The 22,020-nt window shown below is 33.6% G+C and overlaps 1 protein-coding gene across 4 annotated transcripts in view; it reads right to left on the reverse strand.

The window, feature by feature from the left end:
- The window catches only part of LOC132194502 (paired mesoderm homeobox protein 2B-like), a 39,339-nt gene that overhangs the window by 7,438 nt on the left and 9,881 nt on the right, over positions 1-22,020 (reverse strand). For 3 of the 4 annotated variants that reach the window (XM_059615830.1, XM_059615821.1, XM_059615813.1), the window contains exons 2-7: positions 19,823-19,937; positions 15,727-15,818; positions 14,625-14,726; positions 3,495-3,620; positions 2,735-2,922; positions 2,085-2,261 (exon numbers count right to left, since the gene is read on the reverse strand). In XM_059615830.1, the coding sequence (XP_059471813.1) occupies positions 2,085-2,261; positions 2,735-2,922; positions 3,495-3,620; positions 14,625-14,726; positions 15,727-15,818; positions 19,823-19,913 (776 nt within the window). In that variant the 5' untranslated portion in view covers positions 19,914-19,937. The remainder of the gene's footprint in view (positions 1-2,084; positions 2,262-2,734; positions 2,923-3,494; positions 3,621-14,624; positions 14,727-15,726; positions 15,819-19,822; positions 19,938-22,020) is intronic. The other variant, XM_059615838.1, reaches the window with a different exon arrangement.

The raw sequence follows: 22,020 nt of genomic DNA on the forward strand, positions 1-22,020 counted from the left end.
ACTTTCTCGGTCCGGAACCTGGCTCGAGAATCAAGTGTGCGTGCGTGTGAGCGAAAATGAATAAATTACGCGCGGAATTTGGCAGCGGTGTCCAGTTTCGCGGCGGGCGGTCCGACAAAAATGCGCCGTCAAAACGCGTTAAGATATATTTATGCAAGTCGAAAGAAAGAAAGACGAGTGAGTCAATGGTTTGGAAGTGCAGAGTGCAAAGCTTCCTCTCAAAAGTGCTCAGAGCCAATGGTTTGTGCCCTTCCGGTTGCATAAATGCAGCGGGTGACCGAGGCAAAAAGGAAGGGAGACTCTTTCGAGCACGTGTCGCGCGCGTGCCGCCTCCGCCCGAGCATCCGATTAGTCGGCGATAATGTCGCGCGATTGTGTGCTCATTAAATTTACAGCTCGTTCACCTCATCTTTTATGCAAATTCTCATTTCACTAGGTGCTTCACTACTCTGCCTGCCATAAATATTAATCAAATTTCTTGCACTTTTCATAGTAAAATTAAAAATCAACTTGGATCATTACAAAAAGATATTTATAATTATACTATTTCAAATAAAAAAGACTTATGTTTTATTAACCATTTGAGTTTACAAATATACCATCAGAACCAGATTTTTCAATGGAAATATTTTCAATTTAATGTAAAATATATAGAAAGTGAAGAAAACATGTTGTTTTAGAAAATGATTATTAACGCATGTTTTTCACTCTACTTGAGAGCCAACTTCAAATTCAATTTTCTTTTAATATGCGTACAATAGTCAATTCAAATTTATTATTATTAGTGTAATGAAATTGCAAAATGAAGAATTTTAAAATTATTATCAATTTTTTATGTAGAAGGTTATATTGAAATTATCTGCAAACTCATTCCATTCAATGGTACAGGATTATTGAATTTCAACGTGTGAATTATTCAAGCCATCAATTATGCACACGATTTGATTTGCAGTTTGGGCGAATATTTCCAACGAATTCCATTAGGCAAAACGCGTTTGTAAATTAATCAAGCAAATCCTCTGGCACATATCCGCAGTTAATTCAAGTTGGTCGCATAATTCAGACTGTCGAGAGTTAGTAGATTCGAATTATTGTGTGTGCGCCTTTAAGCCGCTATTTTCAGCTGAGCGCACTCAATTATCTGGCGTCGACGTTGATTGGATTAATTGAATCCACACACGCTCGGACATCGATGATTGCAGGCATTCATTATGGAAACGATGACAGTGATTGCGGAAACGGAAGCGCCGAGACCGAGCACGAAAATGCAGCGCGCGTCCCCAAAGTCCTTTTGCTTCCTTTGATATCGACAATCAACTTTTCTCCTCCGCATCGGATCATATAAACTTACTTTCAAGAGCACTGATCAATAAACAACTTCTTTTATTTGTATTGAAAAATATAAAGAGCTGCATTTTTTATTTTTGATGAGAATTTTGACAACGTTTAAAATTTTGTAATATTTTAAATAATCTTAAATTGATAGAATCATCCGTTTTTTTTTTATATTTCCCCGCCACATTTTCTTTTATGTATTTTGATTATTATTATTATTTTTTGGTTAAATTTTGCTTTATTTTTATTTTGCTTTGCTTTTCTTTAAAGAAAAAACTATTCTGATTCAGTTATTCATGCCTTTTTAGTTTCTTCCAACTAATTAATTAATTCATCTGGAGAGCTGAACGATCATAATCAGCGGCAGTTAAATAAATTTTTATTTAGTCACGAACGAGAGTGAGACACATCTGTCCATACAGCCGGCAGAATTATCTCGTTTAAACCAATTCTTAACCGCGGACGGCACGCAAGCTAACATTAAGTGACGATTCGCGACACATATCTAGTTATGAGTTGCAATTTGGCCAATTAATTTCATCTGCGCTTCTTGGTAATAAACTTGAATCATGCGTGCAGTTATTAATCTAACAAGCAGCGGCTCGCTTATCAAGATGGGCCCATTTCATTCTTTTATTTCTTTTGTAATTAAAATTTCTCAAGTATCAGGAGTGGCTTAAGAAGAATGAATAAACTTGCATATTAGGAAACGTGCCTTAATTCTGACGATTAAGTTTAAAAATTCCTACCTGTCTGTGGACGTAAAGCTGGGGAACAAATGAGATCCGAAGGGTGAAATGTTGGACAGGGGGCCCCTGAGGGAGACGGCGCTGCCAGCGGCGGCGGCTGCGGCCTCCGAAGTGGGCGACGAGGGGCGTCCGCTGGCTACGATCGTCTGCGGTGGGTGAGGAGAGCTGCGGGCAGAACTGAAAATTCAAATTTTATTCTATAAAAAATTGTAATTGTTTCTATCTAATTATCAATTACAAAACCACAGTTTACATACATTTTTTTATATTCTCAGAGCACAAAAAAATTTACGACCGACGATGATACGACTGATTGCCAAATAAATAATTTTGAATATACCAACAAATAATTGGGCTTGATAATTAACACACTTTTCAAAAACATTGCTATAAATAAGATTACAATAAAGCAAAAAATATCTCTCTCTTCAAAGCGTCAAGGTTGCGAATACAAACTTACTTTTAGCTATAAAATATAAAATTTTGGAAATTTTGTTTGACTTTCACAGAGGGGAATAAAAAAACTGTCCGTGTAACTTTTTCCCTGTGTGATTTTATATTCATTATTATTTTATTTTTGTAAATAAGAAATAACTTATTGAACTTATAAAAACTAAAATTGTGATATTTTTAGAATATCTTTAAAATACCTGTGGCTGTATGAGGGCGAGGCTGCTGCCCTGGAGCCGACTTCTGCGCCGTGACTGCCATCGTCCTCGTCATCAATTTCGTGTTCGGACGCAGAACCTGGTCTCCTGGCGTCTTCGGCATTGTTTGTCATAATTGCAGGGCTGCTGTTGGCGCTGCGGCTGCTCGCACCAGAACCTATATCCTCTGTCTGAAATCAAACCGCAATAGGAATAAATAATTATAATAATAAATATGATTTATTCATAGAGGATTTGGCAGAATAGAACAAGAGAACTCACTGGTTAGTAAACCGAAATTTAATCAAGTTGTTTTGACATTGTACAAATTAATTAATATTAATTGTTTTCAGGGTTTAAAAAAACTTTAATTTCAATTAATTCTTAAATCTATAATGCTAATAAAGCTAAAAATTCATATAATCTGTATTATATTTTAATAAAAATGTTTTAGAAAAACTAAAGATAATAAAATAACTTTTTTTTAAATTTATAATTGACTAAGTATAATTTCTATAGAAATATCTTTTTTATTAGTTTTTTGCACGCTATTTTTTTATGGACTCCTTATTGACATACATATATGTTAAATCGAGTCTTTACAAAAATGTGCAACAATGGTGGGTAAAATTTCCAATTGTTTTCCAATAATTTATAAAAATGGCCCGCTATTGTTGTGTGTAATGACTTGATTTGACTATGTCGATAAGAAGGCCTTAAGTAATAATAATCTTGATTAATCTTGATTAAAAAGTCTTCTTACCTTATCACTGATCGACTTGTCAGAAATTATGCTGGGCTTCGTCTTGTCTTGATCGTCTCTCTTTCGTTGCTCCTCCTTCAACCTTTCAGCTTTGCGCCACTTTGCACGTCTGTTCTGGAACCAAACCTGAAACAAGAACATGATTTTTTTCTTTCAATAAGTATATATTCACTTGTTTCTAATGAAAATTATCAATTCACTAAAACAATTGTACAAATGTTTTTCTTTATGTAAATAAATGATTATTTTAACAATATACAGTAATAATACTAATTAATTAAAAAAATTCCCTACAGGAATTATTGTACTTAAATAATAACAAAGCTCTTTTGTATCCACACACAAGTGTTCTGATATTCTGCAGTGCTCCATTGCGCAAAAGCATAAGCAGACTCCTCTCAGTTACACTACACGTCTTCAGAACTCACTCGCGAATAATTACGATGATGTGACACTTGAGCAGGTTTTTCTCGTCTCATTAGAGTTTAAACTAATTGGGTCCCCTTCAACCGACATCACACACCATAGCATAAAGCTCTTCGCGTTTTAACAAATCCAATTATGTCTCTGCGTGAGATTTTTCTACTTCACTCGTAAAAATTTAACCCTTTTTTGTCGCGTAGTTTTAATTTTATAGTACGCAAGAAAAATATCAAATTGGTACATGTGCACGCACGCAGAGGTCAAGAACGCAATTCTCGTTATTCGCAAGTACCTTCTGACCTCTTTCTCTAATTAATGATCTAAGAGAAGGTCAGTTATCTTCAAAACCAGCACCTGACCTGATTATTATTTTTACACTGTAATGTTCAGGCAACTGGATTTTTTTTTAATTTTAGAATTTATTTAAATTCATTTTCAAATTTTATGACTTTTATTGGAAAATCAACAATGATTTTAATTCAGACTTAAAGTAAAAATTTATTGATTGTTATCATCAGAGACGGTCATGGTGTTTTTTTTCCAAATATAATTAATTTTCCTTGGACGAGTTTGTGCAGCATTTTGAGAAAACAGCGAATCTTGTTTCAAGCTGGGCAAACAAGATGAAAAGGTTCTTTTTTGTGTGTTTGCTTCAGGTAACCCAGTTTTCCAACACCGAAATGTCCTAAGGGGAGTCGAAGGGATGAGAAGGAAGTCCGACTAAAGTTGTTATGTATGCACACACAAAGGCGGTCTTATATATCGAACGAGAAGAATAAATTCACTTTACAAAAAGAGAGAGACTCCTTTTCGTTCGCCACCCAATCAAATCAATCGGAAAATTGCATTTCGAAGGAGGAGCTGGAATAATGTAAAGGGGATGGAACAGAGAAAACTTTTTTTTTTAAATATTTAATTAATGCATATTCATAACTTTAAATTCAAAATTAAACAATTTGTCGGATTTTTTCCCTGTAAAGTTAGGTCTAGCTGATATTTTCTTAGGATTCTAGAAAATATGTTAAATATTTAGTCTTATTATTCTCACTTCATAAAAAAGTAGTCTTTTTATTTATTTATGAATGAAAAAATAAAAATGAAGAACAGCATTTATTGTTATTAATAGCCTGAAAATGTCAGCACAAACAAAAAATACTTTGCTTTAAACTAAAAACGAAATCTCCTTTCAGATAAATCTTCCAAGGCTTAGTTTGTTTCCGCAAGATTTTCTCCTCCTGTGGTTTTTCTATCTGCATCCCTCTCGTTCTTATTTCATCCCCCATACACGGGATGAGCAAATTTGGATTTTTTTAAATGCACGCTCCCCCGGGGGCCGCGCCAGCCAATGCGGAGAAAAGTTTTAACGCTGGCCGGGGTGTGCGAGGGAAAACGTGCAGCGGCGGCGGTGGGTAATGTACTTTTTAAAAGCAGAAATTACATTTCGCAGAATATTTCCTTAATACTTTTTAATGGAAGTAAAAGTCTCTTCCATCGCATTAGTGGGGAAGGAAGATTGGAAAGGAGGTGGAGTGAAAGAAAGAAAGAACATTTATTATCAAACGGAGGCGGCACTGCCCAGCAGGCAAGAAAAATTGCCTGCTAAGAACTTGATGGCGTTTTTATTCCGATTCGTTATTTCCATTTTTAGCTCCGCTAATGGAATAAAAGCACTCTCAGAAAAATGAGATTATTCTCGAGAAAGCGTTGAATATTTGTAAAAGATTTATATTTTGTGTCTTCGTAGAGATATGACGGGGAGAGATAAAAGACTTTTAACTATAGAGTGGTAATTTTCATTAAAATTATACCAGGCAAATCAGGGAAAGATACCATATCATTTGTAATTTACAGATAAAATTAAAAATCAATTATTTTAGATCTTGCATTTTCTTTTTTTGAAGTTTCAAAATTTTAATAATTATTTTTTTTTTTTATTTAATACATTTTCCTCTTTTCATAATTCATCTAACTGAGAAAGAAAAACCGCAAATTAATTACATACTTTCAGGCTATCGATTTTTGTGATGATTCAAATTTTTAATTTGATTTTCTTTTGTTTCAAACTCGTATTATTTTTAAGCTGGTGGCAGGTCTTGAAACCGGTTTGAGCAGATGAATAATTAACCTCCTGTTTATGTAAAGTTCTTTCGAAAGCCGCTTGTTTTGCTGATAATTCGATAGGCTGAAGAAGGTCTCGTGCAAAATTAATTAATTCCGAGGATCCGCGTGTGCTATGAAAGGCTCTTGAGCAAGTCGCGGGTATAGGCCTGCCCGCGCCACACGCCGCCCTCCCGCCCGCTACTTACACTAATAGCGTTGTCAGTCACGGCACAAATGTCAACATCACTTTTTATCTCGCTCGCTTTCTTGCTGCATTCAGACGTCATTCAAGCGACTTTTTCATTCAATTTTCCCCTCACTAAATGTGTGTGCAAGAGGCTTTTCACTGCAATCGCCTACAAAAGCACGCCTCCGCGCCTCATTTTCATTAATTTCATCTTTTTATTGCTTGCTTTAGCGAAAACGAAACACACGTTCGCCGCGGTGGAAAGAAGCATTTTGCTTCGTCTTCCTTTGTAACGTCAAAAAGACGACGTTTCCAAAGAGTAGGGCGAAAATTGCTCATTCGAAACTAATCGATTGTCAAGTTACTAATATTCTCTGATAAACTCTGATTATGATGTTATTTTTGTTTTTATTTATTATCAATAACCATAAATATTTCAGTTTTTTAAATTATTTAAATTTAAAATTTAATGATTTATTTTTCAGTTTTCTTCTGACCATAAAATTTTGTACTTCAACTACAAATAAAATTAATTTAAAATAAAACAGTAATAAACCATAAATTCACAGAAAACAATACCTCATAGATTAGATATTAATGGGTTGTAAGAAGAACATGTGTACTACATGGTCGGCGTAGAGACCCGTTATTAGGGAATGCTGATTATTTAAATTTTATAACATACATTATGGTGGTATTAAAAGCTGCATAAAGATTCTTGTTTTAAATATTGTTTTTCCTCTGTTGCATGATTTATATTAAAAAATTTGTTTTTGTCTGATTTATTTCGGCAGTAATTGCGTGATGATAAATCAATTAAGTATTAAGTCGCATTGCAATTAAAAGTACAAATTGATCTTGCAGTCCTAGAAAAATATTTTTAGCAAAAACAGACAGATTAACCGCAAAAATAGTTTTGAACTTTGTAAAATTAGTCGAGAACGCTAGAGAAATCTGTTATTTTTCAATGGAATAAATCTTGTGTTTGTATCAAAATTTGAAATGAAGGATTGCATTGAACTTTGTTAAGAAAGAATTTGTATGCAAAGGATGCGCTAATTGAAAGCATTCATGAGCTAAAATATCAATTATCAGAATCGAAGAGGTAGGATTGGCCTTCTGGGAATTACATATTTAGTAATTCAATCTTCATTAATAAAAAAAAAACTTCAAATCATGACCAGAAATATAATTTAAAAAATTTATTGAACTACATAAATACAAGATTTAAAAAATTTTCATGTGTACAAACGTTTAAAAAGATAACTAAAAATGCAATGATTTAAAAATAAAATACTATTGCACTCTTGCAAATGGGAAAAGGGAACCAATCTTCTGCAGGTCTTTGATAGGGAACCTATTGATTTTCATTGATTTTTAATAAGTCAAGAAGAGTATTTTTTGGTATTTTCTAAATCCCTCATTAATAAAAATGTAAATAAAGGCATTATTTTTGCATATAAGTTTCTGTCTCAAAACCTTCCGTCTAGAATAAATAAATTTTTAATAGAAAAATTACTGATAATGTTCTTTTGTACATCCCAGAATTAAAATTGGATCCCTCCAATGAGTACAAAAAAATCTTTTTTGTATTCATGGTCTAGTGTAAGTTGAAGACCATACATTGGCCCCGCGGTTATGATTACAAATATATGTAAATGAAAAGTAAATAATGTAGAGTGTAAGCACATAATGTGCGCCCCGATAATACAGATAGACACTCGCTTGAATGGAATTAGCCGTGCATTCTGCGGGACATCTGTTTGATTTTCGAGGGGGAGCAGGTTGGTGCGAGGGGCCAAAGGGGTGGGAATTTGTTCAGCGAGCCGATTAATTGCGGTTGACGCGACAAAAAACACTCACTCGATGATGCACTTTTTCTGCTTGTAAAAACATTCCTCAAACATTTTCCATTCGGCAAAAGAAATTGATTGCCTGTGAGAAGAGCGAAATAATGTTCGATTTAAATGGAAATTTTCCACTTGCTTTATTTGCTGCCGCTTTGCCGAGAGAGACGCGAACTTTTATATCCGCTTTTTCTCTCCAAAGAGAAACAAACTTGAGTGATAGCAGAATTGACGATGTGAATTATTGACGGTAAAAACAATTTGCGTCAAGATAAATATGACAGCATGAGAGGAGCAGAGAGACGCGGCGAATATGGCCAAAATTACTCCGAGAAATTCCGTCTGATGCGAAGGAGATGGCGGATAAATTTGAGGAGAGGAAGCGAGGGTGCTGTAAAAATTATTGACATGATTTTAGATTAAATTGGGAATTGCAACAGCCAAGAGAGAGGGAGCCGAAAAAATATATACACACGCAAGAGAGAAAGAGACAGTTCCACCCTAGAGGTATAAAAATGGTAACCGAAACCACCCTACACATAATGTGTCCTTACATTAGGAACGAGTTTCTTGCGCAAACCGCGGGAGACGCGAATTTCAATTTCATCCGGCAAATTTAATCTCTTGTGATTGAAATTTGATACGAACCAACATTTCTTCGTGAATGTTTTATGAACGGATTGAAAATCAATTGGGGAAGTACAAAAAGCATAGAAAAAGTAAGCTAAAAAAATTTAAATCCTCTCCATTCGAATGGATGTGAATATTATGGCGATGACTGACATGAAATTTTTCCTTCATTTTAAATCTAAAAATTAATTGTAAAAAACTAACTAATTGAAATTACGATAAATAATACATTTCTTACTTTGTTATGTCTTCACATATATAATTCAGCCAAAACGATAAGAGCTATGTATTTCAAAAGAAATTTGTTAAATTTTGAATAAGTTGAGACATTATATTATTTTAATATTTTTGATGTAAACTTTGGTAATTTTGTACTTAAAAAGATAACCAATAAATATTTATAAATAATAGCACATAATCATATTACATGAATTAAAAAGTTATTTGGTTGTACAATTTTTTTAACGAGAATAGAAGAAAATTGTTAATTAAAATTACATTTTTCCAGCACAAAATAATTAGCGTTTTATAATTAAAAAATGAATTGCATGACCGTCTCTTGTCGTTCGCTTGACAAAGTTAGACGGGCATAATAAAGCAAAAGAATAATAAAGCCGAGTGAGTATGTATAGAGGATTCACATCCAAATGCATAAGAAACGGAGCCGAGCACAAAGCGCCACTCGAGCATTCATTTTTCGTCTCTTCACCTTTTGTTTTATCCACGCGCGCTTAATTGTGTTTTTTGAAAAGGTCGCGAGACGGAGAGAAAAATTAAATATATACGCGGACGGAGCCAGCCTCTGGTCATTGTGCATATTTTTAATTCAACTAGGGCCATTGTCTCGGGGGCGAAATGCGATGCAGACGCGCCTGTGATATTTAATTCACAAGAGCCGGACTACTCGCCCTCGGTCTCACTTTTTTTTACCTTCGCCCTCTCCGGGCCCGGGCGTGTCGCCTCGGGCAAAAAAATCTTTGCAAATTAGCTGAATATTAATTAAAGGAGTGCGCGTCTTTTTGTTGAAATTTTAATGCGCCCAGCTTAACTTTAATTTGTTTATTTTGCTTTGAAATCCCCAAAAGGCCTTAAGGATGAAATGCTGGCTGGCGTTCTCGCGCTCTCGCGAGACCCAACGTGCATATACATAAAGTACTTACGCCACGGCAAAAGTCGCTAAAATATTTACCACCATCTCACACCCTTGCTTTACGCAATTTTTATGAGATTTTTTTAACTTTGTTATTCCGGCAAACTTTTCGTCCGTGTTGTTTGCAGACCGTTATTTCTGTCTGTAAAAAAGGCGCGGCTTTAATTAGAGAGGAATTGTTAATTTCTTCAATTTCGGCAATTATGCAAATAAATTATCAAGTGAAGAAATGAACTGTAAATAAGTTTTTAAATACATAATTATTTTCATTATTTTAGCCTTTGTGCAAATAAATACGGTTGAAAAATGTCAGCTACACATGGAGACTTGTAGAAAATTCAAATTTATTGTGAAATGTTTACAATCATTTTTTAAAGAAAAATGTTATTAATGTTTATTAATTTTGGAGATTTTTCCTTTTTTGTTTCTTCTATGGGGAATAGAAAACTTTATATCCAACAGTTTTGACATTTTCAAAATAACTTTTTGCTATAAATTAAGGAAATATACTTTGAAATTCAAAATCCTTGAATAAATTATAGAGTTAAATTAAATTTCATTAAGTTTCACAGAAAATAATTTTCTTCCTTTACTTTCATGATATTCTTCTGTATTTCGAGTTTTGACGATGGAAGTGGAAATTCTCACTTTGAATCTGAAAAGAGAGCGCGCGTGTTTGGCGTCGTTCTGCATTTGCTTATCAGATCACTCCATCCTCTGGCGCGCGCGCCGCCGCTACTTTTCCCCAAGGATGGAAAAAGGTGGATTATAACATGACTACATTACAAATACCGACAGACAGGATTGAATAAAAAGGTAATTTATTTTACAAAGTTTTCCATCGCGAATGCGAGATGGAGTGAGTGGAGAGGCAAAAAGAGGCGAGTTGGACTGCGAATCTACTTTTCTCTCTCCTATATCAATCACTCTGGCATAAATTGCATTTTTCCTCCGCCTCTCTTTCTCTCTCTCTTTAGAAAAAAAATTTCCTTATCCTCAAGGAAAATCGATAAAATTTTATCTGAGGAATCCAAGCCAAAATTTAATTTCCTCCAAAAGTTCATTCTAGTAATGGATCTGTGCAAATTCATATTAATATGTAATTCGATTTTTGTGAAAAATACGTTTTTGAGCAAAGGATTTTCATTTCAAATTTCTGGATTAATTACATTATTTTTAAATGAAGTATATTTCATAATTTCCTTCTTTTGGAAAAGAGATGTTGTTTTTGTAAGGGATAATTTTTATTGTGAAGGTTTTTATCTTCTCTTATAATCAGATGTCGCCGTAAATTTAAGCACAAAAATAAAATTAAAATATCCCTGAATTAATAAATTAAAAGAATTTGAACAAAATAATTCTAGAAAACTTCCTTTTTTACTAAAAATTTAAGCCTATAAAGCCACCTTTTAATTGAAAAAAATTGATTATCAATAAATAAATTTAAACAATTGAATATTACTGACAAATCAAAATTCAAAATTGCAGGCTCTCGTCTCATATGTCGGATTGATTAGTGGTGCAAATTTCAAAGCCGGGGTGAAACACAAAGAAGCAGCGAATAACAAGCAGCTCTCGCAATCGTTATTTGCGAGCTGCTCTCCAAAGTAACGGCCCCAGGGAACGCTCAAATTGAGTTTTGCTGAGCTCGCCGAGTTCAAAGAAAGCGGAGAGCAGCAACTCTTTGCTTGTCCCTCGCTGCCTCCGACGGACTGAGTCCGGGTAATTTATTATAGTTGGCGGCGATTTGGGCGCGAGCCTCGGGTCAATTTATTGTTTGCACGCCTGATCAGAGCGGCGGCCTTTGTCGCACACGAAACCTAAAATTCGCCAACCAAAATGCAATCAAAGCGAACCATTGATCTTCTCGCACAATCAGTGGAATTTGGTTTTTAAAGTTAAAAATTTATTTGGAAATTTTTGCATTTCAGTGTGAAAATTCATTTTCCATTATTAGGTGACGACTTACAAAAGTCATCTGCTGTCATATTTCTTAAGTTAAATAACCAAAGATCAAGCTGAATTACGAGAAGAAAATCACAAAATATTGAAATTTATTGTTCAATAATATTTTGGGTTCCAAAAAAGAATTAAAAATGTGAATATTTTTTTTTCTCGTAATTCAATTAATTTTTGAAGAACAAAAGAAAGTTTTATTTTTCAAATATATTTATAAAAGTATTGAATTCTATATATTTTTTTCATTTTATTGATCTATAATATCAAAATATTGTGATTCTTTTCAATTCTCATTAATTTTAACTTTTGAATTTCAATGTTATAACAAATTTTGAATATTTTCTTTCAATCGGATCGTTTACCAAGTCAGGAGAGAAAAAAACACCCTCTTCTGTTTCCAACTGACTATGATGCAGCCACGTGTGCGCGCCTCCCCTAAGAGCCAAGGGTTGGAACCAATGCGCGTGGCGTCACGCGGGTTGCCTAGCAACTGAGGCGCCGCATGGCGCATGGCTTCGCATTCATTCACACGGCAATAATTTATCGCTCATCGCACTCGCCCTCCAAATTGGATTGAGCGCCGTTTCTAAATACAAAATGAAGGTGGAGTGCCCGAAAATTGGTCTAATTTGCTCGACAAATTCACTCCCTTCTGTAAATATGCAAGCTTTATTAATTTGATGCATCTGTCAATCGATAAACTGTGACGAGTTCCATGAATAATTAAATTTTGAGCTTTCCATGATAAACGATTTATATTGAGAGGATCAAAATTTCAATTGTCACTAGACTTGAAAGTTTCCGTTAAAATTACCTAGCAAATTGAGTTTCTATTTTAGTCTGTTTGGTCTGTTGAGTGGCCAAAATTTAAAACATTTATACTTTTTAGGGTTGTGTGCACATTTTGTCAAATTCAATCTGGCTTTGAGAAGGTGTCACTTACTCTGTTTATTAAATTTATTTTAACGAGAAAATTTAACAGCTTTTAATGATTTTTGACGTTTCAAGCAGTAGAAAAATCTTCAATCATTAATTTGAATGTAAAATTATTACATTAATTAACTTAATGTTATAAAATATTATTTACAATTAAACATAATTAATTTGGAAGCAACTGATTCCTTTTATGATACTTGTATTATTATATTAGAATTATTTCTGCGAATTTGATTTCCGCTACAATGAGAGACTTATCAAATTAATCTGTTTGAGATGAGAGATGTTTGATAATAAATAAATAACCAAAAGCAGCCAGCAGCCTAAATTCTTTTAAGATTGCTATATTTTATGTAATACTATAATCAGCTCTCAAACCTGAATCAGTATATTTGATTTATTTTAACAAAATGTTGTTGCTGTTAAATGTTTATAAACATTGCATTTCCATTAATAACTGAAAAAGATTTATCATCATTTTATAAATGTTTTAAAACACAATTAAAAAATAAGATTTGGTTGATAAATTTCTGTAATTAACTTTAAATAAAATACTTTACAATTTTGCATGATATTGATTCCTAAAATATTATCTGACTTATTTTCAATGTACAAGTTCGTTTGTCCTCCCCAGCAGTATACGCGAAAGCCTCGTGCACATCTCTGATAGGATTAATTCAGCCATTAAGGATGTTGTGAGTGGCGCGCAGATGACGGTTCGACCTCGGAGTAATTACATCTGGATTAGCGCGAGGCCTGTCAAAAGTGCGCGCGCGAGAGTAATGGTCGGCGCGATATTCGCCTCTAATCCTATCACCGCAGACGTGCGCGTCCGATGACAGCGAATTTATCCCCTGTCAGCCGAAGGAGCACGTGCGGTCAATCACCATTTCGCACAGCAGCGCCCGTCACCGTTTGCCCAATTACTTATTACTTGCTCGGCGCACATCGAACACTTGCGGACTGGCCAAGAGGTGCCCCCGTGAGAGTAATTTTGACAAGCAAATATTTTCGAATTGACAGCGCAGACATCTGATATTTCGATTGCGAGTGCTGAACGTCTGGTCTCATAATTTTTTCCAGTTTACAAAAAGAAAAATTACAAACTGGTATTAATTTTAAAATTAATTATGCAAGAAATTGATATTTTAATTAATGGCCATTTCAGGCAACCAAGTTTTTTATGTACAAAAAACGACAGTTTTTTTTAGCCAATTATGACCCAAATATGGGCAGTTTTATCATTTTTTTTCTTCATTTAAACGTGAAAAATATTCTAATTTTAATAACAATAAAATCTGAGGTTTTTTGTAATTAAATCGCGAAGAAATTAAGCCCCTGTTAAGTAAGAACGCAACCCGCTCGTCAGTGAAGTGAAGCAAATTGCATATATTTTGTTTTAAAGAAAATGTAGCCAATCGTCGGTTATTAAATTTCATCTAGCTACATTTGAAAAATTACGTTAAAAAAGAAGCATAGCTCTAAAATTTAAGCCTGCTTTACTAAGAATCAACTGAGCAAATTTAATCCAACATCATTTAAAAAATCATAATCAGGAAGAGGAGCATAATTTGGTTTTAAATATGGAAAAATATTTTAATGAAATGACCAGATGCATGGTTTTAAATTAACACAAAAATTTTAAATCAATTAGCTTCAGAAATTTTTATACCAATTTCTTGCTGAATGAGTTCAACTTTTGATAGTTTCCACTAATTGAAACTGGGAGACCTTTTGGAAACATCAATGGATGAAAAAAAAAACTATTTTGGCTTTTCTTCCAAAGTTAACCGATTTCTTTGTTTCTTCAACTTCCAACTTCCTGGAATTATAACTCACATATTTCGATTTCAAGTGACCAAAGTTTGAACTTTCAAAATAAGAAAATCTCTCCTTACCTGCACCCTGGCCTCGGTCAAATTGATTTTCATGGCCAAATCCTCCCTGGTAAACACGTCCGGGTAGTGCGTTTGAGCGAACGCGTTCTCTAATTCCTCCAACTGTAACAAGATTACCGGCTGTAAGTACACTGCTTTATTAATTATTCAGGCCGCAGAACAAACGCAGCGAGCGCGAGCAAACAATGTCATTAGCCAGATGACATTTGCTGCTTCTCACTCTCTCCCCACCCTGCTATGATACACACGGCACTCAAGCGCTCAGCAAACTGATTAAAGAACAAAGCGCTTTGATTTAACAAATCGATTAACAATTAAGTTTTAGATTCTTTACCTCTTAACTTCTTTTCAATACGTTTGAAATAATAAAGAAAAATTTTATTTAAAAGACAAAATAAGTAAAAACCGAACGAATAAAATACGGCAATACATTTTTAAAGTTTATTTTCCAAAATTTATTCTCTGGTATCATATATCGTTAAAATTTATTCCAAAAATAGATAAAATAAAATAGGATAAAAAATATTACAAAGAAAAAAAACATGGAAAATATGAATCCTAAAAAGAAAATGCGAAACCAGGGATTCCCTTGGGAAAGAAAAACGTTGAAAGCAAGACTTCTGAAGAGGACATCACTGATTATGATTATATTAATAATACATGACACAAATATTTAAAATTTTAAAACATTTAAAAACATATTGGATTTTACTTTCAATTAACAGCAAAATATCGATTTATTTACAATACATTAGAGAATTCAATAATTAGTATTTGAAATAAGAGCAATGATATGCAAACTTGATCAAACAATCAGTGGAAGTAGAAAATTCATATTGAATGTAGTATTGTGATACCGTTTGAAATCAACACAATTTATATACATAAATAAACTGCAATAAAAATTGTGAGAAAGTTCTTACAAAACATTTAATTTTTGTTTTGTGATAAAAAAGATAAAAATGAAATTAAAATTGTAATAATGATAAACATGTTAGAAAATCTAGTACTTTATAAAGAAACTTAATTTTATATTAATATAAGGTTTATTTTTATATTGACTATAAAATATTGTAAAATTAAATTATGTGTAGTTCTTTACCTGCTGCAGCGTAAATGTGGTCCTGTTGCGACGTTGCTTTCGCCTGACAAAGGTGTCCTCGTGGATGGCCGGGTGGTACGAGTAGCTCGTGTCTGTCAAAGAACAGAGAGCAGCACCAGATTAGTGTTGGGGCTTAAATAATGTTAATGTAATTAAGTTATGCATTATAGAGAATGCAGCGCGAGATTATACCCTGCGATGACATGAGAGCGGGAGGAGAAATCCTCTCTCGCGCGCGCACCTACCGACGAGAGAGAGCGCAAGTGAACATAGCAGCGCTAATAGGATTATCATTGCCTGCCGCTTTTCAGTTGAAATCCTCGCGAAATGAAATTAAAGAGGCGGCATTGCAAATTACAAACAAAAAATGACATAATTTCGCCAGTTAACAAAACAAAGGCTTTCCAAATATAAACAGGTGCAAAAAGCTAGCTCGATAATCACATGAAGTTTGGTTCAGAAAAATTTCGGCTGCATTATAATTAAATTGATTAAAATTTATTTATGTTCTGAATAAGGTGGAAAATATATATCTACTTTTTTTTCACCCCTCAATCTTCGAGATTTTTCTGACGACTTTGGATTTCGAATCAATCTTAACTCACAGTAGGATAAAATCCTACAATACTAATTTCAACTTAAACCATGATAATTATACTATTGATAAAAATAAGAATTAAAAAATATAATAAAGTAATTGATTGCCTTTAATTAAATTTAATTCTTTTTCTTTTCAATAATCTAAATGTAATTATTTTCTCATTTGAAATAGATTTTACTACCACCTTTGGTTCAAAAAAATTTATATTTTATGTTTGCCCGTTTGAGCATTTTGTGGGTTGGCAAGGAGATCCATCTGCTGTGCCGTCGGTGATTGCGACCGACCATGAGACGTGTTTTGGCAACGCTGCATCGAAAGAGGATTATAAAACCATTATGAATAATTAAATGACGCTGTTAAATGAATAGTGAAGTCTATTAGGGTAATTAGAGGCTAATACCATAACCATTAAGGGAGGCGCTGTAATGTATTAAGGATTTTGCGATGCTGCTCTGATGGCTTTTCCATCTCGGCCGCGCACAAAGGGGTTGCGAAGAAGCGCCACTTCATGTTTTATGGAACGTCTCTTGTATCCTGCGCTCGCTTCACTTCTCGGTTATTGTATTTATGGCGAGCTGCCGTCTCTTGAGGCTTGCTGAGCGAATTGCTCGGCAGCTTCTTTGTATTGGCTCTCGCAATGATTAAACTGATCAAAAACGTTTTATTCTGTAATGCGCATTTTTCCATCAACCGAAGAAAATTGAGGAAAGTATTAAGAAATTCTTTGTAAGGTTCATAAATACATTTTCAACAACTTCCGTCGCATCAAGTTTTTTATTTAAAATTTAATTCTTGTGAATTGAAAATTCTTTTGATAGAGCTTGTTTTTTTTATACTTAAATACCTTGATTTTGTGTGGGGCAAGAATTATGACTCTTGAAAACTCCTTCACCCAGTTTAAAAATTTTTCAATGAGTGGTTTCAAGATAATTTGGGGTAAAATTTTCATATTCTTGAATCAATTCAAGAAAAAAAGTCTAGAACGAAATCCGCGTATTTGAAAATAATAAGGAAGCTCATTCTTAGCTGGAGAATTGAGTGAATGTAACTCCACATTTTTTTACTGAAAAAAATAATTGACAGACTTATTTTTTTTTTTTTAATTGAAATTGTATCATCTTCTTTCCACCATTAATAATTTCTGAAGATCTAATACTTGAATAAAAGTTATATTATAAAAAACTCCAGCTTCAAATTAACACTTAAAATTTTCCAGCCTATAGGTTATACAAGACAAACTGAAGCTGTGAGTTGTAATTTTGTTCTTTTAAAAATATAGATGATTAAAAAGTAGCAAATTTCTACATGTAATTCCATTTGTGAAAATGAACCAAACAGGTTTTATGATCAGATTAAAATCAAATTACATTAAATAATTAACTAGATTAGTTTAAAAAAAAAATAATAATCACATATTCAAGAGGTGTCAAATTTCCACCGAACATGCTCAAACACACGCGTATTCCACCCTCAGGGTGCTCTTTGACGGCTGCCCGCGCGAAGGGGTGAAGAGATAGGGGTTGTTAAAAATTAGCGTCGGTGCGGAGAGAGAACGAGGAAAAGGGCGGAGAGAGAAATCCCCAAAGGAATTCGCGCGCAGATGCTTGGAAAATGCAAACTGATGGTGATGAGCCTCGGCCGCGGGGGAAAATTGATACGAATGCGAAAGAAATCTGAAAATGACGTCAAATGGAATTACAGTTGCACCCCAGATACCCCGTGTGTGCCCGCGGCTAATTTCATTCGGGTGCAATTCAATTCTCAGATCGACGCAACCTGATCCTCGGCGAAATCTTCATATTTATTTTTCACATGAAGTGCGTCTCATGTGGTCGAACCAAAGTTTTCCCATAATTCAGAGCGGTGTGGATTTTATTACGACGATTGCTGCGCGTTTAATGCAAAGTTTTGTCGCGGTGGCAGGAGGAGGAGGAGGAGTGCATAATTTACGGCGCAAGCTTGTTAATTATTCGATGCAAAAGACGAGTGTTATTATTTACACAATTAAAACTTGACGCCACCTGGGCGCTGCAGTTGAGATTGCACACCTGTGCTCGCGCTTAATTTATTAGCGCGTTAACGACGATGAATTAGAAGTTTCTAATCGCGCTCGAATTACTTTTAGCGGAATGAACCAATGGAAATCAAAATTTTTTTATTAACAAATTTGTCCTTCAAAGTGTTTGAGCAGAGTAAGAATTTATAATAACCTTTGATGGGGATTCAGGAAAGATAATATTTCTGATTGGATGGGAATGATTGATTTGATTTAATTTATGATTGATCTTATATGATCTTTAATTTAAAAAAAAAATATTTGTTGGTATAAATAGTACAACATAAATTGATATTCCATTGCTATTTAAAAAAAAAATATTAATTTTTTAATAAGAAACTTTTTAACTTACACTAAATACTACATTAAGCTAAAGGTTAAATAAATTAGTTACTAAATTAATTTTTTTTTGTCAGGCCAAGACAAAGTCTTGTCAGCCTGTGCCCTTTTTTTAATGAGTTTAATGAATTAAAAATTCCATCTTGCTGTTATTGTCTTTGTATCCTTTGTATCCTTTGTATCCTTTGTATAAATTGGTTTATGAATTTTGGCCTGATTAAAATATAATTTAAATTTTTTTTTTTTGTGATTTCAAGTTGGCCTTTTTCTGATTGCAAACACAGCCTGTTCATTGGCAGTAAATTTAGCTATCTGACTTGTCAATTTAAAGCGAATTCAAAAAGAAAATTCTATAAAAAATAATTATGGTCAATCAATCATGTGTAACACGTGTTTGGTTTGATGAAATTTTTATAAATTTTGATCAGATAAGAAAATTTCCATAAGAAACAATGTAAATTTTCAAAAATTAATTTCTTGAGATTAATCAAAGGTATCCACTAATGTCTGAATATAAGTTACCTTTTAAAAGCTGCATCTTATTAATACAGATGATATAAATTGTCATGCCAATGTTTTGCTGATCTGAGACTTTGTTAAAAGTTAAAAATATTTGTTGCTAATAAATAATTTGAGCTCTCTCGTTGGAATAGACTGCAGAGGCGCAACTTGGTGAGTTCTATTTGAGAAGAGCAAAAAATGGTAAATTGCATTATTGAGTCTACGCAGTTAGGGGTGTGTGTCTGGTGGAGGTGGCGCTAATGGCACATTGAATTAGAGCGAGTGGATCTGGCGTGCGCACCGCGGCTAATTCGCTGCTCCAACTTTTAATCACTTTTGTCCGGCGATGATGAAGCTGTGCGCGAGCTAATTGATTGATTAGGTAGGCCGGCGTAATTGGCATTAGTGCAAGTTGCGCCGAGAGAGCCGGGAATAGACCTAGTTGCCGCCTAGTTAGAGGTGTTTGGATAAATTCATTAGGTGCAGGATCAGCCGCGTCACGTGTCTGCCCACAAACTCGATCCAACTGATGCCTCGGCACAATTCCATCATTTGTTCTCTCTTTCTCCTCTGCAAAGGAGAAATCAAACTTTACTCACAAGGGTGCGTCGGCGTGAAAGGGTACTCCAGGGTGGGCAGCCGAGGCGCCGAACTCGGGTGCAGTGAGGGTGGACAGTGGTAGCAGAACATATTGCGTTGCTGTGTGCCTGCGATCTGAAACAAATTGCAATTTTTAAGTTAAAAAGATTATTAACACAAATTAAAAGTAAAATATAAAAGTGAAGTCTTCATATTTGTTGTTAAATATAAAGTACTTTTAAAGTTAATTTATCATGTAATATGAGAAAGTTTTAGGTATTGTTTCTAATTTTAATAAATTATTTGTTTTACACAATCAAGAAATTTACTTGAAGCGTGTGTTTTATAGTTTAAAAAAAAATCTATTCTTAAGTTCCTTTAAATTACAAGTAATCTTTTAAGTGAGCTAAAATTTGCATAATTGTAAATTTCTTGTAAATCAAACACCCTTTAAGAATGACTTGATTATAAAAGTCGATGACTATGAATTCAACACCTTTTGTACGTTTTGAGTGATATTCGTGATATTTTTTTCATAATTTTCATAATTTTTTTATAAAATAAATGATTTTTTTACATTTGATATTTTTACAAAATCCTTTTTCACCCAAATAAAACATTTATATATTATCTTGAATTACACAGCTCATCTGATTTATTTATGATATTTATTATATTTTAAAGTTCCATTAAAAATAAATCTTTTTTATTTCCATTTCCATTTCTCTACTGTTGCCATTTTGTCATAGTTAAAGTTCATTTTATTTAGATTCTCATTCTTTAATTTGAATTCAGCCGTAAATATTAGGATCTGGAAACTGTATCCAAAAAATTACAAGATTGATTTGATAAAAACAAAATCAAAATTATGAACTTAACTAAATTGATGAGGTGATACAGGGTTTTGTATTTTCCGTATTTTCCATTACCCTTTTGTTAATTTAAAACTATAGCTTTCTATTTTATGAAGCTGCCTTAAATTGATTTGATTTTTGTCACAAAGTTAAATAATCAACTGTAAAATTTTGATAAAAATAAATCATTGAAATTTTTACTATTTTCAGATTCATTTGCATTTTCATTGTTCAAAATTTAAAATGTTTTATCCTCCTCTTGTTTCAAATAATAATAGTTCTGATTGCCCATTTCAATAAACCACTATATTCACAATAAAAATTGCATCAAAATCATCAAACAAAACAACCACATAAAATTGAACTACAAAGAGAGAGGGAGCAGAAAATATATAAATAAAAGGTCAATCGACTAAAACCAGCAAGCCACTGGTATTCGTTTAATGGACGTGTAATCGAATTGCCCATCAATATTGAAGGGTACTTAAAATACACACAGAGAGGCGGAACAACTTTTAATCTCGCGCACACAGATGTAAACAGATTGTTGTGTGAGTGGCTGAATTTTTAATGGATGCAAATCATCAAGCGCGAGCAGGCCTCTGGCGTGCACCACACAGTATACACATTTTTAAACGATTCTAAATTCATTACCAAATGCACTCGACCGCGAATATTGATGCATCATCCGCATTTGAACCGTGCAGAGCGGCGAACAAAAAGATATATTTATGAATAAATGTGTATTTGTTATTCACCGCGTAATCCTCGGCCGTGTGATGCAAATTACCCCTGGCAGTCGCAAAAATACGGTGCACGACCATCACGCGCAAATTGATGCGAAAAATATTTATGAGTGATATATGGAGTTGAAATATTATCAAAATAATAATGATTACTATTTGTCTCTCCCTCGCTGTAATGACAGTTTTGAAATACTGATTTTTATATATGTGGTTCATTTCAAACATTTGAGATGATATTGTTGCGATTACATGCTGAAATTTTTCCATGGTGTATTTTTTAATAGCTTAAAAATTTTTTTAGTTTCGAGTAATGCATATCAATATAATTATCTTTCAGATATTTTATACAATCAAAAAGTCCAATTGCTATTTAGATATTATTGTATTGTAGTGTTATCTAGATTGGGGAAATATGTGAAAATTGTTGGCTAATTTGCCTTCAGAAAATAAAAAATTGATTCACTCAGCTACAATTTCTTAATTTGCATCATAGCTAAAAAATCATTGAAAGCACAATTTAATACTTGATATAGTCGGTTATGTTCCCATTAAAAAAAAAGCAATTGCAATATGAAATAAATATAATAATAATTCATTACGTATCTGCAGAACGTACTG

Source organism: Neocloeon triangulifer, unplaced genomic scaffold (genome assembly GCF_031216515.1).
Source record: "Neocloeon triangulifer isolate White Clay Creek 2 clone unplaced genomic scaffold, ASM3121651v1 ptg000001l, whole genome shotgun sequence".
Classification (NCBI taxonomy): Eukaryota; Metazoa; Arthropoda; class Insecta; order Ephemeroptera; family Baetidae; genus Neocloeon; species Neocloeon triangulifer.